We start from the raw sequence: 18,706 nt of genomic DNA, 5'->3' as shown, positions 1-18,706 counted from the left end.
CTAAGTAAATACATAAATAGATGAATAAATAAAAATATTGATTTCATATTCAATAAGATGTGTGTGTATGATATTTTTCTGCATACACACACCTCACCATCGGAGAGAGTCGCTCTGACGGCACAAACACTGACGGAGGAAACTGCGCCTGGTTTTGGCTGGCGGTGTTTACGTCTGTCAAATTACGAACGACGCGAGCGCGAATTCTTCTAATCTGCCACTGTTTCCAATGAGGCACATTTGCATAGAAGGGGTTGTCACTTTGCACGTAATGACTAATATTTCACCTTTATGTCGCTATGTGGATAGGGCGCACTGTTTTTGGCGCTATTAACACCGGATTTTCTGGCGCAAAAGCCGCACAATCGCTTTGTGGCTCCGGCCCTAACCGCCACATTCGGGGGAAGCCACGCTATAAAGCAAGCGTCCAGTCCAGTATCGACTCAAGTCCTAGTTTTTGCAAGGCAGTGTGGAAGAATCTGCTCATCAAAGCAAAAACAAGGCAAACTACAGCCGGTTTTGCTGTTGTTATAAATTAGAGTTTCGATCTCGGAAAGTTTTTGGAAAATCAATAGGTTGCATTTACTCCTGGGGTAATAATAAATGTGTACACCAGCATCATATGTAAAATGCCAGCCACCTCCCAAAGGTAGCGCTGGAGAAAAAGTCAAGTTAGCATAATGTCAGCGTGATTTTACTTTTTAATTTACTGTTTTATTGTTTAAGAAAAAAATATAGCATGGAAGTCCTGCATACTCATTTGTCATACTTTCCTTTCATACTGGACTCCAGTGGAACAGCCTCACATCATTAATTATGCAAAACACTTTATATTTCTAGAAAACAACATACTTTGCTCTCCATTTACAGCCTGTGCAGAATTCAAAAACAAGAGGGACTTTTCACATTTCTTGGGAGTTGTCTGTCAGGCTGGAGACACATTATTGTGGGGAAACACTGGTAGATCGATTAATGTAAAATCTGTCCAAACATCATTGTGAAGAGCATCTTTCAGTTGAATATTTTCAAAGTAAAACTGATGCTAACCCAGACTTAAGTGGGAAGATTAATGCCCTTTTCTGCAGGTATGAATTCCCCCGCATCTGATTTTATTTTTCCAGCCACAAGTATTAGCAAATAGGCTTCACAAAATATTGAGCTAGCACAAAAAAGCTGAATAATTTATGTCGCTGGCTATTGCAGATAGCTACAAACTTAAAGGTTAACGATGGCATCGCCTTTATTTCTGAGCTGGTGTAAGAGTGCTGGAGCCAAAATAAATAAACAAATAAGGAGTTTTTTATTTTTCCTTTTCCCTGCAGCAGTAATAAGTGTGGCCTGTGTTCCTATTAGCGCCAAGCTGCAGACAGTTTTGAGGAGCTTGTGCTTGATAAATAATACAACAAAGAGTATATGTTTGATCCATGAAACGGTGGAAACCTGGGGAGTGTTTGCCTTTAAAGCAGAGCAGCAGGTGAGCTGAGGTTCCCCCCTTGAAGCCACAGCGAACACCGAGAACAGGGCGCCAGATTCGGTAACGCGCCCTTGCTTTGAAAGTTGTATTTTTTTCAATTAACTTGTTAAAGCCACCGCCCTTTATATATTTGAGAAAATCTAACTTGACTGGTGGTGGTCGGTTGCTCTTTGGTTGCACTCGCTGCAAGGGAATACGTACGGAAGCATGTCCTTAGAGCGCACATGCATACATATCAGCTTTGGACTGTCAGGCACCCAGCGTGAGATGCCTTCACTCGGTGTTGTTCACTCCCTGCTAATTGAAGGGAGAACAAATAACAAAATCCCCGCCCAAATAAAAGCATCTTCAAGGCTTTATTTGACCTAAAAATGAATAATTCAGCATTCACGCTCGCTCGCTGAACTCAGAGAAGTTACCTGTTGTGAAGCAGCTGCGCAATACATCGACATGCAGCCTCATCGACCTCACGAGCCATTGTTGTTGTTTATTTTTTAACTCATTTATTTTGTTCCCCGCCTCCCTGCTCTGAAACGGCGCATAAACACAGATAGTGCGGGCGGAGAACGAGGACGTAGCGGCCAGACGTGTTCTGAGTCGTTCCTTTTAATGAAGCTGCTCCTAGTCAGCACTGGGAGGATTGTGTGCTAGTTATAACCACCAGTCAACACGGGTGGGGAAAGTGTCCAACAGCAGTGGGAGCTCCTTATCTCAGGGCTCTGTCAATATGTCCCTGTGTAGGTGGCTGCTGATGCTATGAAGTATTAAAAAAAAAAAAAATAATTGGCTTAAAAAAACAACAGTTTTTATTATTTATCCATTTTAAACTATTAAAATCTATATTTTTGAGTGCAGCCCAGTGTTTTGCTTGCTTATCATATTGGCTCCATTCCACAAGTGGTCTTTGCACATATCTACATACATATGCAGTCAACACTATGCTGTCGGGATTTTCAGTTCAGCTCAGAACGCCTGGTGAAAAACTGTGAAAACCTGAAAGGTGAATTTGGTGGTGAGGTTTTTTTTTTTGTTTAGCTTTCACGTTTAAACTGGGAATGCAGTTGTGATCCAGCTGCCACTGGTGGTCCCACCAGTAAAATATTTTCCTCTTACTCTGCAAAACAGAATTTCACTTAAACAGTGATCAACTCAACCATATTTTGGTGTTCCACAAGGCATTCAGTTTTTGTCCAATTTCAGTACCGCGAAAATCTTAGGGGTCCGACTTACACTTAGACAGAAATGACATTTTCAGACAGAAAGCGCTTTTCCCCTTTGCTACTTGCACTGAGACACTGCAGCCCTTTTAGCTGCCGTTTCCATTTTCAGTCGAGGGAAAATGAAGATACACAGTGGAGTCACCAGCTCCTGCTGCCACTGAGGAGTATAATCTACTCCGGGAACTGGCTCTCACTTCCAGCTGCACTCATAATCCAACCAAAAGACTACGAAATGGGCTGGAACTGACTTTTTTGTTTCATTATTCTTTTTCAGAATGTCTCACTGTCTTTTGAGCATCGGCTGAATACTGCCAATACTTGTCATTTCAGCAGCGGATGATCAGAACATTCCACTATGTAACACCTGTGCTAAATCAGCAGTGGCTTTGTTCTCATGACACAACCATCCTACTTCTCGTTAGGACCAAAGCAGTGATGGATTGATAGGACTTGAGGCAATCGGCTACGAGAACTGACTCATAGAACGGCTTCAGTCGTACATTTAGCAAACTATGTCGATTAATATCACTCAGTAATTACGTATGAAATAAAACACATTTGTTCACATTTGTTTCAGTAGCAGCTTTTGGTTAATTGATAAACAAAACTTCAAGGCAAACCAATGATTATTGATATTAGGTTAAATGTAGCAAGGAAAGAACAAAGAGTTCTTGATTGCATATTCTGCTATAGAAAATAAAAATCATTTGGCCAGTACTAAAATCATTTGGCTTGTATCTCAAAGCCAGATTTCATGACAAACTTCAGTTTGGGACATTCCTCTGCACATCTATAAAAAAAAACAAAAAAAAAAACGATTTGTACATAACTATTCATTTACCCACATGACAGTAATGTGTCATTAAAAACTTAGTGCATTAAAATGTATACAGTTGTGCACATCAGAAAGGCAATAAATGAATACTACTGCAACCATTAAATAGTAACAGTATTTGCAGTACATCTGTGAAGGTTCTCAGTCATCCAGTCTTACTTACAAAGTCTGACTAAGTTACTACCAACAACTTTGAGGATTTAAAATGATTTGAAATGTCATAGTTAGGTCCTCATAATGCACCAGATTTGTGCGTTTAAATCAAATATATACAGAGTTTTCTTCTAGGGGACCATAACCCCCTGTACCCTGTAGAGGGTCAATATGTAAATGCATGTATGCAAATCATGTCACATCATCTTATATATTTCGAAAAAATATATTTCTATCTCTAGTATCATTGACAGACTCAATCTGATGCTAGAAACCAGATGGCGTTGATGTCTGTCAAACAACGTGAGGAGTGGATAAGGTGCTTTGGTTTTTCTAAAGAGGCATGTTTGCACAGAAGAGGGTGTCATTTTGGGCAAAATTATCCATTAGAAAATACATTCAAAATAGTCTGGCAAAGCCCTGCCGCTATCTACGCCTATCTGTGAGTTTTCAGCTGCAAAGGCCGGGCAATCACTTCACCCAAAGACTTCTCATATCACTCTGATGAGTATAACCACAGACAGTCAGGTGAGTGGAAGTTTATTTCTTTAGTTGAAGTGTGAACTTTCTCCAACTGTGTCCAATCTCTTGATTTGTCCAGTTGAGGGACATATAAAAAACAAAAGGTAGTTAACTTAACCTCTTCTTCCCCAAAATTATCTTGGTGTCAGAATAATGGTAACACTTGGGGGATTGCATCAGAAGTGATTGAACATGGCATAAATTTAGGATTTTTTTCCCCTCACCATATTATTTTTAGTGTATACCCTATATCCCACTTGTAGATGCTGATGAATAAGCTTTCTTGACTTCAGCAAACATCTGGAGCAACATCTGGACAGCACCTGGACCAGTGTAGTTTGGTGCTGGAGGTTTTAGTAAAAATAAACGTCCAAGCGTCCTTCATTTTGGCACAGCTTGGCACAGTTTGGCACAGGGTGTTGTTCCATTTGAGGTTTCCATGGAGCCAAGTTATAAAATGAATTTGACTTCATTTAAATGTCACCGTGGGTCTGAATGGATTTATTCATTATAAAAACATGAAAACAATTATCCCAGATCTACGAATAATCCCTTTTAATAAAAACCATGCAAAAGTATTACGTTTGTCTCCGAAAGGAACTCATTTATTCAGATTTATTTATTTGTGACAAGTAAATGACACAGCGGTAACATAAAAATCACTTAGCCGTTGTTGCCTTAGGAGAAAGACCTGCGTAGCGCAGATTGACGCCACCTTCCCCCAGTTAAAGCCCCCAAAATCCAACTCAAAGTGGTCGCAGGAAAACAGCAAAGAGTTGTTGTTGTTTTTTTGTCTTCTCTGACTGCTGGGTCAGTGAATCTTAAGATTCTGAAGATTTTAATAAAACTGCCACTGTTGAAATTGAAATGATCGATTCATTTTATGATCCCACTGCTGCAAAGGACGCATTTCTTTTTGGTTACGTTGCTGCTGTGGTTTCGACATCTGCTGTTATGACTGCTTGGTGGTTTAACTGTGTCTGATTGTTAGAGCAACGCTCTATATGAGCTTTTAGCCGAGTGTGCGACATGTGTACATTTATACAAGGCAGACGTGGTTTCCAGAAAAAAAATGGTCCCGGGGCATCAGGGAAGAAGAGGTTAATAACACATCACAGTGTGCAAAGAGTACCTCGCAAAACCTTAAAAAAATAAATTAAAAAAATTCCTTCCAAATTATCATTTGTGTGCAGACCTGCTCACCCAGCAGGCAGGTACTTTGCAACTGCTGGCAGTGCTCAGAGCAAAGTCAAAAACCGGCTCAGCTGCTGTGCTGGGAAAACAAAATAAAGGTCCAACTAAAGTCATTTCCGCTCATCCAGAGAAGCAGCAGCAGCAGCAGCAGCAGCAGCAGCAGCAGCAGCAGGATGATTGCGTTCACTTATTTATTTAACAAAAAGAAAATGCTTAAATTCCTGAGCAGCAGCAGCAGCAGCGACCGCTTCCTCTTGGTTTGCGGCATTCACAGTGGCTAATCGCGTTAAACAGAAGAGAGGACATGAATCTAAAGCCATTTAAACCTATATATAAACCTCCAAGCGACGGGCTGAAGGCTCATCACCGCATCATCTGCTAGCACACTGCTTCACTTCTCCACGCCGGCGAGGCCGTGTGAGGGCTGCCTCGGGGCTGCAACAGGGGAGGGCGAGCGCTTAACTCCGCTTTGAAATAGTGAGGACAATGAAAAAAAAAAAAAAAAAAAAAAAAAAATAGAGGAGGAAACAACGAAAAACCCAGAGGGGCTTTCATAGGGGGTGGAGTGACAAATTCATTCCAAACAAGACTCAACAGCAAAACTAAATTTTTTACTTTTTTTGCATCATGTGACCCTTTTAGTACATTCTAAATGTGAAGACAGTGGTGGCAGCTTCTCACAAGAAGCCACTGAACTGAACTGCTTTTAATTCATTCTGATTACTGTTGTAGCACTTTGAGATTTTCTAGTCAAGATAATTATAACACACTTTAATTATAATAATTATTATAATAATAATAATAATAATAATAATAATAATAATAATAATAATAATAATATAATAATAATAATAATAATAATAATAATAATAATAATAATAATGATAATAATAATATCCCCGTCCGCCAGCGTGCGAGTGTCTTACCCTGTAGTAGTCGCTGCTGTAAATGTCCCTGGACATGCCGAAGTCTCCAATCTTGACCAGCAGGCCGTTGCCCACCAGACAGTTGCGAGTGGCCAGGTCCCTGTGGACAAAGTGCTGGGAGGCCAGGTAGACCATGCCTGAGGCAATCTGGGTGGCGATGTGCAGCATCTGGGAAAGGCCCAGCTCCCCGTTGGACTGCAGCGGCTGGCCGTCCACCAGGATCATGGCGTCCGGGCCGTGGGCTCTGCGGTGCACAGAATCATAGCGGGTCAGTTCTCCAGTCAGCCTGCAGGGGTCCGTCAGCGTGGACACTGATTCAAACCTTCGCAAACCTAATTCAAAAAGAATGGGACACGGTGGACAATACAGACTTTCTTTTATAATAAAACATCTTGGAATTTGGAAAGAACAAAATAGACGAGAGAAAAACACATTGTTTGGTCAAGTTGGAATTTTTCCTCCCGGACTGCTGTGGAGGAGCCTCATTGGAAAAAAGAGAAAACCTCTGTTTACAGCCTGCCTAAAACTCCCTCCTAAAATGGATGTTTTGTTGCACCTCATTTGTGGGAAGTTCACTGACTGGCAGGGGACTCACAGTATTGTTAGAAAACATTGACTGAGTTAATTTTGCATAATATGGAAGCTTTAAAGTTTATGGCACTCTGAAAAGGGGCTTCTTCCAGACAATCTGCTTGATAAGCATCATGTCATATTAAATAACGCTTACATTTGGCAGCAGGGGCCATCAAGCTATTACAAAAATGCATATAGAACTTTACTGTGCAAGTCTTTCACATTTGCTCAAATGCAATTAGGCACGTGAGGCTTTGCTTTGGGTTTTCATCATTACATTTTGGAACAGCATGCGCGTCGTGGATGTGTGAGAGAAAACTATCACAGACGTGCTTTATGCTGAGCAAATTCAACCCAATTAGGATTAAAAAGAAATCTGGCCTCACAACACCTTTTAACTGTGATGGGAAATGACATTCTGCAGCTGCGAGGGTGTGACATAAACATATTCTTTAATAAATGCACTAGTTCACAAGTGAAGAAGCAATGGGGAATTAAATTATTGTGCAAACGGAACAGCAGAACTGTAGTGGGCCAGGCAGGGCTGTGTGAGGACGGGCCACCTTCTGCTTATCTGAAGGTTGTGCCGCACATCTGATAGTCTTTTCATTCCCCATCACCCTCCTCCCCAACACACACACACACACACAGACACACGCACACACGCACACACACACACACACGCACGCACGCACGCACGCACGCACGCACACACACCTCATTTGTTAAATGTGACCAACAGGTCCAATAGACCAAACATCAGCCTCGTCTTGCACCTTGGATGAAAGAATTTCATCACTCGCGACGTTGCCTTTCATTTCAGGAATGATTTCCCAGCAGAAAGTCTCCACGCACTTGAACGAACACACACACACGCACGCGCACACACACACACACACACACACACGTACCCACGCATGCACGCACGCACACACACACACACGCGCGCGCGCACATGGACACACACAATCGTGACATGCCATCGTTTCAACTACAGCTCTAACTTCAAAACAAGACACCTCCCTCCCCAATGCACACACACACACACACACACACACACACACACACACAAAGTGCTGCCATTGACGCACTTGAAACACCATCACACTTCCCTCCCAGAGTACCTTGCTGCTGATGTGACATCAACCACACTGAATCTCCCCCATTACCAAAGCGCTCCCTGTACAGCCATCGTGTCGCCTTTGTCAGAGCTTATCGGGGGGTCACTTCCCCCAGCACAGTCTGACATTACCCCAACAAAAGCGCAGAGGAGCCGCTGTTTGTCCGCCAAGACCGCCGGATATTACAGACGGCCCTTTCCCAGGCGCCGTTCTTTCAAAATCGCGGCGGCATTCACGACCTGTCGCCGCGTCCATTTGAAAGTGCGAGACTCAGGAGGAGGGCGATTCAACGAGGCTGCGGGTCGCCGTCGGCCCATAGCGCTAAATTTCTCACTTGGCTCGGCCGGTGCAGGTACAAAATCTGTCCGGCCTACACAATCTGTCCGGCTTCCACCATTTCCGGCAATTTCAATGACGTGTCAAACTGTCATTGGCTTAGCGGTGTCTGGAAGGCAATGAGATCTGTTGGGGGGGTTCGGCGATTGTCAAGGGTGATGGCGAGATGGTATCAAAGATTCGTAAGGAAGTGACGTAGATTCTAGCAAAGTCTCGTAGATTCTTTCCAACTCTGGTCGGGAGAGATGCAGGGTCCGAGTAGCCCAGGCTTCACTGCAAGCTTGAATCAAATAAAGTCAATCAATCAACGGTTAGGTTTAGGATCAGGACTCGGGTGACGGTTAGGTTTGGTATTGGGGTCCGAGTCACAGTTAGGATCAGTATTCAAGTTACGGTACCGGTCAAGAACCCTATCAATGGTAGCCACCCTCTTTGACGTTAGCTTCGTCTTCAACGGGATTTTTCGAGACTTTCTAAGAATCCACGTCACTTGCTTACTAATCTTTGATACCTTCTAGCCATGACCCTTAGACTGCGTCGCATACGGCAACTCTATTAGGACGGACGGACGGACGGACGGACGGACGAACTAACGATAGATAGATAGATAGAAAATGCTATGTCTATCTAAGCTCACATTCATTTTTCATTACTGTCTGGCCCAAAAGATATTTTCCTACCCATGTATTGCCCTCCCAAAATTTGCTATCTATCTATCTATCTATCTATCTATCTATCTATCTATCTATCTATTCGACCGCAATGTAGTTTGTCCTAATAGTGTTGCCGTAAGACCCCGGACCGATTCCGTAGGCCGGACAGATTTTGTATCTACACCGGCTCAGTGTCACGGTTCGATCGACTCCGCCGCCGGGGGAAGGGCTGACCTGAGGAATTTGTTGAGGTCTCCGTGCTTCATGTACTCGAACACCATGATGAGAGGGTCTCCGTCCACGCACACCCCATAGAATTTAACGATGTGGTCGTGCTGGAGGTTGGTCAGCAGCTCCGCCTCCCTCTGGAAGTCCTTCCTCGCAGACAGGTTGGGATCTTTTAGCGTCTGTGCGGAGGGGAAATTAAAAAAAAGAGAAAGAAAGGCAGAGCGGGTTAACGAGGGAGTGGACGTTTAGGGCAGCGGTTATAATGAGCTGACGCGGCGCGTCCGAGCAGGCAGAGGAAATATACTTTATATTTTTCCTTCCCTGAACGTTTTTTTTTTCATTTATTCAAGAAAAAAAAACAAAACAGCGATGTGACGTTTGAGTAAAAGACGAGAAGTTAGACAAGCGATAACTGAAGCCTGGGAGCTATACGATGCGTCAGTCTGATGTGACCTCAGCTGGCGGGTAACGTGATCGAACCCATCGGCTTGTTTGAGGAGGAAGAGCCTGGCCAACAGGAAGAGGTTAGCCCTGACAATGGCAAGAAGCTACCAACAGAGGGCCTCCCGCCGACTTGCACCTTCAGTCACAGAAGCCGCCTTCAGACTGCCAGCCAAAATCAGGTTTTCAGCCCATCCAAACCGGAGGGCTCTTTTGTTGTCTGAACAGTCACAAATCACATGAAATCCGTTTTTTTGCAAAACACATTGAAACCACCTTCGGGAGGTATTTTCAGATGGCATCTGGACAGATGCGTCTCAGTGTGAACAGCTCCAACAGAGATCAGATCCCATTTGGACACTTGGCAAAAACAGTGTGGACTGTCAGCCCCTACAAATGGGGGATTTGAGAAGAAATCTGTTTGGAATCAGATTCGCCTGCAGTCTGAACGCACGGGTGCTGACTGTACCCATAAAATAATAATTACCCCCCCCCACACACACACACACACACACACACACACACACACACACAATAATTGAAATCTCAATCTATATTACTTTTATATACACCACTGAACATGAGCCATCCATTTTCCATTGTTTTTTTTATTGCATGATTTAATATCTCTTTATGTCTCTGTACAGCATCGCAATCCAGCCAGTCGCCTCTCTGGCCTCGGCTCCCTCTTTAGAACCCAGCCGGCTGCTGACGTTAGAGATGGAGAGACCTTGGGATGGGAATACACTTACCTACGCGGGCGCGAGCGTCGTCGTCCGCTCCGCAGAGCTTGGAGGTTGGCGAAATACCGCGACGCACGGTGGGCTAAGCAGCCATAAAATTCTATTACCAAATCAAAGCGCGCTCTCAAGAAAATGCCTCTCTTCTGGGCGTTCCTCCAAAACAATACCTCCAAGTGCTCCACTTGAGTAAATTGAGGGGACGAGCGGCAATGAATTTTCCATGTATCGACCTTAAACTGTGTTCATACATTTCTGCCTTAATGTGAAGAAAAATAAGCAGATCGTTGGAGTAAATGGTGCCTTCGAAACAGCGGGAGACATTGTGACGCAGGCTGGTTTTAAACTGACTCATCGGGTCTGATGTCCCTTCCTTGTTTTGTTTGTTTGTTTGTTTTGTTTGTTTTGTTTGGGTCGGTGTGGGAGCTAATCTGACCGCTGTGAAACTCCAAGCTAGTGTTAAAAGCTCTCTCCCACGTTGCGGTAAGACATGGTAAATATTTTCTCTGGGAGCCTGGACCCCGTTGGGAGCTGTTCATGACTAAGGTCGCAAAAAAAAAAAAAGAAAAGAAAAAGTATTTTATATTTTGTGCAAGATGTTCACATTTGATACTTTAACTTAGCATAACTGAGCATACAAGTAAACAGGATTTTTTTTTTTTTTTCTTAAACCCACCCTAAATTCAATCAGCGACGCTTGTTAGCAATGCGACGGCAGCATTCACCTTGCAAACAACATCTTGACAGAAATGATAAATAATGAAGGTTAGGCTCTTACAAGAGTGCAACCAGAAATAATGAACAGCTCCGCATTAATCGCTCGCAAAATGAAAAGCAAATGGATTTTGAAAATCAAAGTAATTTTCAGTGTTCTAGAAAGTTCAGAGACACGAATGTTACAGGCCCTCACAGTTGACATGTCACCACACGCTTTATTTTTTGTGTTAACATATTATGCTTGAATCTGGCTATTACCTTGATTTATGAAAAAAAGTGTGAATTTGCAGATATATTTGTTTATAGATCTAAGATCAGACAATCTGAAGCCACCACACTCGGACATAGAGAGCGTTTTCTGAGGCCGGAATCTATGGATCAGCACACTGTTTTTTTTTTTTTGCATTTCTCGACTTAAATGTTGTTTTGCCTTCGTTGAGGTTTAATGGCCAAAGCATCTTTCAACATCGCAAACCGACGGGGCTGACAGATAAAGTAACGACGTACCTTCACGGCTACCAGCATCTTGTCTTTGGTAGGGCTGAGGTTGTAGCACTCCGCCAAGAAGACTTTACCGAAGGCTCCTTCGCCCAGCTCCCTCTTCAGAATGATGTCTCGCCGCTTGATGTGCTGGACCACTGAGGAGAGATGGTGAGAGAAACACAGGATCTTTAACGAAAAATCTGTTTTGAAAAAAATCAAAAAAATATATATATTCTTCCGCCATGCTACACACTGAAGAAAATGAAAACTTTCCACAAGGGATTACTTTACTGTATTGGAACGGGGATTAAACAAGTGCAAATCAAGGAAAAAAGAACACAGGGAAACAACATGCGAGTCTGACAGCTGCCATCTGCCGCACTGTGGGCACAGCTATTGTGAAGTTGGATTAGAGTTCAGATATTAAGTTGAATAGCACGTCAAGAATAAAACCCAGTGTCTTCAGAATGAAATAGTGGAGGATGCACCGCACATCCAAAAAGTTACATTTCTTTCTGACACCTTGAAGGTATAAAGGGGCCTTTTTACTACTTTACCCAGTGATAAACACCACGTGTCACTTTTCTTTTTACGAGACAACTTGATGTTTTAAGCATTTTTTTGAAGTCATATCCAAAACCATTGGTGTGTCAGAGGCTGAATGTAGAATGTCCCAACAGTGCTGAGAAAATGGATCATTTTTACTACCCTGAGTTTGTATGGGAAACTCACTTAAAATAATTATGTTCTAGAGTCATGAGTCACTGAGTCAGTCACCTCCATTATGCAGAATTCTGTATGCACAATCTTGGTTGCACCCACTCCCAGAGTAACTGAGTGACTCATTCATTCACAGCGCAGCCTCATAGAGAAGGGAAGAGGGTGCCAAGTTGAAAAAGTTAGCCAGCCAGCTGCAGTTAGTGAGCTAGCCAGCAGTAGGTAGTTAGCTAGCTAGCAGTAGGTAGTTAGCTAGCCAGCAGCAGGTAATTAGCTAGCCAGCAGCAGGTAATTAGCTAGCCAGCTGCAGGTAGTTAGCTAGCCAGCAGCAGGTAATTAGCTAGCCAGCAGCAGGTAGTTAGCTAGCCAGCTGCAGTGGTTTGGTCATGTCAATGAACGAGTAAGTAGAGACAAAGAATCATGATACAGGTCAGTAACACGACTCTTGGGTTCTGCAGCATCTGTTGAGGACATGCTGATCACTAATCCCTGTCTTGAAGTGTGCTGTTGAGGTCTGAATCAACTAAGTGCTCTTTTGCAAGTAATATGTTGCTTTCACTCTTAGGCCCTTTTCTAGCATCACATCACCACTATGATCCCATGATATGCGAATCTGTTCTGGGACGATAAAGGGTCATCTCATCTTTTAACAGCGCACACGATGACTGAACCACTTGTCTCGACTGGTACCGGTCTAACAAGTGTTTTCAGAGCTCAGCTCAGAGCTCAGACTAGAATTCTAAATGAAAAACTGCCTAACATAAAAATAGAACTTGGTTTCCAGTGGTTTTCAAAGATAACATAGGACCCAGCATATACGGATCTGATTTTGAATTCTTTTTAGTTTTTTATTTTGTGTGTGTGTGTCTTTCTTTTTCTTTGTTTTTCTACTGCTGACACTCAAGCAGCACAAGGCACTTTGCAAGTTGGACAGTTTTTAAAAGACCTCTTTCTGAGGATAATAAAACAACTTGCAAGACAGAGAAGAACAAGAGCACAACCCCCTGTCTCCCTCGTTGTACTTCTCGTTCAATTTACCAAACAGCCATAAAAGGATCATTTCAGACAGTTAAACGTGTTTATTTTTGGATGTGACCCCCAGTCTGCTTAATGCTATGGAGGACCCCGCTTGTGATTGCTGACCTGCCGCTTGCTCCTCTAAAAATTGCTCTGACTTAAATGCTAAATTTAGAGGGATGACAAACACTTGTCCTCATAAATAGTGGAGTTCAAAAGTACAGAGACAGACGCAGACAGAGGGGCGACAAAGCACACACTACGCAATGTGGGAACTTTAAAGCATCAGATGCATGAAAACCACTCCTATTCTGTCACGTGAATGATGTTTGCCATCCATAATAGAGAAAGACACCGGTGCTCGGTACAATAAAACTTTCCTTACAGATGAGGTCTGAACAATCACTGGAGAGTACCAGGTACCTACTAAAGTGGTCAGTGAATGCACATATATGCCATCATAATAATGGTATGTAATAATATTATTTGTGTGTGGAAATCTCAGTCGACGTGAGAAAAGATGTGAACAAGGCAAATACTTTGCACACTGGTCGACTATAACAAACCACATTTTTTGATATTTTATTATGATAATTTAGTAATTCTATATCTATCATCATGCAAAATTAGCTTAAAGATAAAATAGACACAGGGGCTATTAAGACAATTACTGTAAGTGACATCTGACACCAATTTTATTATTGTTTTATTATTATTTTTTGGCATTGTTTAAACAAAAATAACAATTGCTAGTTTTTTTTTTTTTAATGAATTATGCCTAAGTAGAAGCAATATCTTCAGGAAATATCTCATCTTCTGAAAAAAAAACAATGCTGCCGTCCTCTCTTGCACTTTCTACATTCAAAAAATACGCTAATCTACATCATGTGCTTGAGGTTTTTTTTTTTTTTTCTAATTGACTGGGTGGGCTTTTCATTGCAGGTATACAACTAAACCCTTCTGCGTCCCCTGCCTGACACAAAGAGAGTCCCTCCGATGCCCTAATGAGACACAGGAGACGACGACAAAATGTCAACATCTGACGCGGCTGCCGACGAGCACAGGCAGAGAGAGACTGGGGAGGTGGGGGAGCTACTGCGGCAGAACTGCTCTTCACGCTCGGCTCTGAATAAAACATGACAGCCTGTATAGGTTTGCTGTTCCTCCGAATGCACACACTCACACACTCACACACACACACAAAAAAAAGGGGCAATACATAGTTGATAGCACTATGTCTCGGCTCAGCTCTCAGCTTGAAATATAACGGTCACAAGGCCACCAAGCGCGACGTCGGACAGAAAGGGACGACGATGTTTTGAAAAAGGGGCCAAAGCCGCGTGCAGCCATTTGCACGCACTTAGGCGCCCTCTCGGATCGCTCGCCTCCTTCCTGTGCACTTTTATGGCATTCAATTCGGCATCGGCAGCTGTAAGCGACGTCTGCGCTTCATACCTGCACCTCTACCGTTCGGAAAAGATGGTGGTGAAAAGGTCAGCGGGTACCGAGTGCACGCTAAACTGAAGATGGGAGATCTGGTCGCTGTTGAGTCGGCGAATAATGACGGCGGCTTTGGACTGACTGACTTTTATTTTGTAATGTGTTGCATTGTGCACTTTGTTTCGCCATGTTTTCACAACAGTGGCTGTGAATTGCCACCTGAAAACATTTGCATAACATTTTCAGTGGGGCAGCTGGTCACCACACACACACACACACACGCACACACACACACACACACAAATAAAATAAATAAAAATAACAGAATTATCCAGCTGTGCTGCTCCTGAATGGAATTTTGAGAAGTGCTTTTCGGGACATTTTTCCCGCTCAGTCAACAACAATCTTGCTCACTTTAAAAAGTAACAACCAAGCAAACACACAAACAAAAAAATTGAGTTGGTTTCTCTGGAGAAACAGCGTACAACTCACTCTGGCACAATGAGTGTTTGTCTTCTCTTCCGTCCAAATTAACTGAACTGTCTTAAGCAAATCATTCAAAAGCCAAAGAGTCATTCCACTGACTCAAGTCACTCCTGATTCCTTTGTTGATTCATTCACTGGCTGTGTCTCAATTCAGGGTCTGCGTCCTCTGTCGGACGGCGGGTCCTCCGAAGGACCCGGCCGAGAAGGACGAACCCAAACCCAAACCACATCTAGCCTTCGCCGTATTTCCTGGTTGCGTCACCGCCGTTCCCTCCTGCTGGCCAACCCCGGAAGTGACGTTTTTACAGCATCAAGGTAACCATTGGTTCGCCATCAAACCATGACGTTGGATGTTCAAACAAGTAAAAACCCTACGGTAAAAACGTAATATTTTATGTGAAATTGGAATACTTAAATGTACATGTCGTGTCTCTGCCAGTAGATGTCGCAATTTCAGCTGACTTCCCAGGATCTCAGGGGTATAGAAGGACGTGAAGGATAATAGCGGTGCATCCTTGGAATCGGCTAAAAGTAGGCCGCATTTCAAGGGCGCATTTGGAGCGTCCTTTGGATTTTAGTGGATTGGGTCAAGCCTTCACGCAGTGCTATGACGCAACTGGCCTTCAAATGACAGCTTCGAAGGATGCAGACCCTGAACTGAGACACAGCCACCGACTCTTCCCACCTTCCACCAGCTAGATACCTGCTGAGACAGAGCTCAGACAACATGTCACCATCACGCCACTGCTTCTGAGGTAAAAGCAACAGCCAGGGTTTCAAACGCTCCCTGCCATCCTTACCTGCTATGAAGACGAGCCGTGAACGAAACTAATCAATCAGCTGCTCAAAGTAGCCAGGCCTCACTCATAAAATGAACAAGCCGCTCCGTCGAGAGAGAAAAATAAATGTTTCCCCTTAGAGAGCAGTTGATCTCACACTCTGTATTCACGACGAAATGGATCACTTTTCCATTTCGAATCAGAGTTTATAGCGATACAAATCAGTGGGGACTGGGAGAGGGAGGAGCTGGTGTGCTCCTCTGGAATCTGCACACACTCGGAGTGACTCACCCAGTGGCTTTGAAGACTCAAAAACCCCAGTTCCTTTAAGAGAGTTGCACATGTAAAGTTGCCTCGGTGGAAAAAGGAAAAAGGAGTCTCCCGTCACAAGGCTGATGTCAAAGTGACATCAAGTGCGAACGAGCTTGAACATGAAGCGACCATCTTTGGATGCTCAGCTCACTCTGGTCTCGTTCAGCTTGAGCCAGAACATGTTAAATGTGGCAGGAAGCCTTCACCAGACTGGTGCGCTATGCAAAGGGTGATCAGACTCCACCAGTTGAGAACTGCTGGTCAAGGCCATATGTTTAAGCTGTAGATGTAAAAAAATAATATATTATACAATATATATATATATATATATATATATATACATACATATATATATATATATATATATATATACATATACATATATATATATATATATATATATATATATATATATATATATATATATATATATATAGTGTTCTGGACAGACTGTGTTGTATTTTCCTGAAAACCAGAGTTAAATATGAAGGAATGTCCCAGTTTGAAAGCGGATCATAACACAGGAGTCGACTTGAACTGGCAGCCAGTTTGGCTGTCTGAGAGCCCCACCAGGGACCGTGACACATCACCGCTGTCGCGCTTTAAAAAACAAAAAACAAAAAAAAAACTAATAAAAAAAAAAAAATCTGCTCTGCAAGATTTATAGGGGAGGAAAAAAAAAAAAAACATTTTAATTTAAGATGTTTTTTTTCCCCTCCCCTGCATTTCACAGGCCGCAACGTCTCCGACGTTTTTCCACAGCGAGGGTTTGACATTTATTCCCCGTGGAATCAGAGCGCGACTTTTCCACAGTTGTACTTACTTTTTGAAAAGGGAAGTGTGAATAATCTACACGTTCATCTGTGACTGCCGCTGCATCCCGCCGCAGCCCTCCATCATTCGGCATCATTAGAGGATCAGCGTCGGGCTGGCGGCTGCCTGTCATTGAGCACGGAGGCTCGCCTATACGTCGCACTCGTCATTAAGCCTCCCCACGCGACAGGGCAACTTTAAGGTTTGTCATCCATCAGCCAGCGGTGGAGGCGGCGAGATCTCTTTCACCCACATGATGAATACGGCATAATAAGACGGGAGTTTGATCCCCAACTGACGAGAGAGCATTTGATTGTTATCTTAACTTTTATTCCATTTATCTTTTTTCCTTTGCGGGGAGGTTAGCACACATTTCACAGCTGGTGTCCTTGTCTGCCTCATGCTATGAAGGGAAAAATCACACTTTGATTACTTTTATCGCAAAGTTAGCATCGGATATTCGTCTGAGACAAATTTAAGCGCTGCAGTTGCTGTTTGGACTTCTTTTATTTTCCAAATAATATGGAGAGCCACAATTAGTTGCATCCAAGTCTTGGACAAATAGTTCCAAACAAAGAAGAGAAAAGGGACGTTTTGTCTTCAGTTGGACTTGTGAGTCACGACTCTTCATGGTGATTAACTTGTTTGCTGGCTGCCGCTAGCTAGCTAGCTAAGGGCCAAGACCAACAGATCAGACAATATCTCACGATTATGTGACAGTTATTCAAACTGCATTCAGATCATTTTCTTAATACAAATGCTTAGTGTTTTTATGTGAATATGTGTTGTGAAAAAAATCTTGTTTTAAGCTAGCGCCCCCTTTCCCTCCATGCTATAAAGCTGAACTGCCAATGAATGAATAACTCAGTCGCTCGTAGTAGCGCAGCCCCACTGACAGGCAAAACAAACACATCACTAAGTTGCTCTGGGTGTCTGACTCAGTGACTTAAATTATCACTAGTTCCAGTCACACAGCTTAGCCTATTAAAGTGCATTCAACCCATAAGGTGTGCGCTTAATTACAATTTTTTGCCTTCCTATTCAGCAATGGCTAGTCGCTTGTTTCTTGTTTTTTGTATTTTTTTCTTTTTTATGAAAATCCCATGCAGACACAGGCAGCTGTGGGCTGTTCCTGCTGTTCTCAGTGGATATTTAAGATAAAAACACGATGACATGGTTAAACTTTCAAGAGGGTTTCTGTGCACTGATTAACAATGTTCGGGCAGCATGTCTTTTCTTTCTTTTTTTTTAAATAATAACTCCTTCCACCTAATAGACTAGAAGACATAAAATGCCTCCACGTATGAGAAAATGTCAAAATAACCTCTTGTCAAAGTGGTAGAAGTACGAAAGGACTATTACTATTCAGTGAGTCACTCTTTGGGTCGGCCCTGAAGCGAGTGCATTCAGAATACTTGACTTTAAGCAGAAACATTCTCAAATGTGACTTGTTGATAGAAAAAGACGTGCGCCATGGGAACATGGGAGTGGAGAGAAGGGCCGTAACATTTCCCTGCCCTCGGGGT

General features: G+C 43.0%; 1 protein-coding gene across 1 annotated transcript in view; it reads right to left on the bottom strand.

Annotated features, from left to right (window-relative positions):
• Nucleotides 1-18,706, bottom strand: part of ntrk3b (neurotrophic tyrosine kinase, receptor, type 3b) — a 201,539-nt gene that overhangs the window by 14,113 nt on the left and 168,720 nt on the right. Inside the window, exons 13-15 of the mRNA XM_076030768.1 lie at nt 11,641-11,771; nt 9,242-9,414; nt 6,325-6,568 (exon numbers count right to left, since the gene is read on the bottom strand). Coding sequence (XP_075886883.1) covers nt 6,325-6,568; nt 9,242-9,414; nt 11,641-11,771 — 548 coding nt within the window. The remainder of the gene's footprint in view (nt 1-6,324; nt 6,569-9,241; nt 9,415-11,640; nt 11,772-18,706) is intronic.

The sequence above is a fragment of the Nelusetta ayraudi genome, unplaced genomic scaffold, assembly GCF_046127955.1.
Source record: "Nelusetta ayraudi isolate G7.1 ecotype Tasmania unplaced genomic scaffold, CSIRO-AGI_Nayr_v1 ptg000002l, whole genome shotgun sequence".
NCBI lineage: Eukaryota > Metazoa > Chordata > Actinopteri > Tetraodontiformes > Monacanthidae > Nelusetta > Nelusetta ayraudi.
Note: the sequence above shows the minus strand (reverse complement) of the source record. Positions and strands in the feature narration are given on the sequence as shown.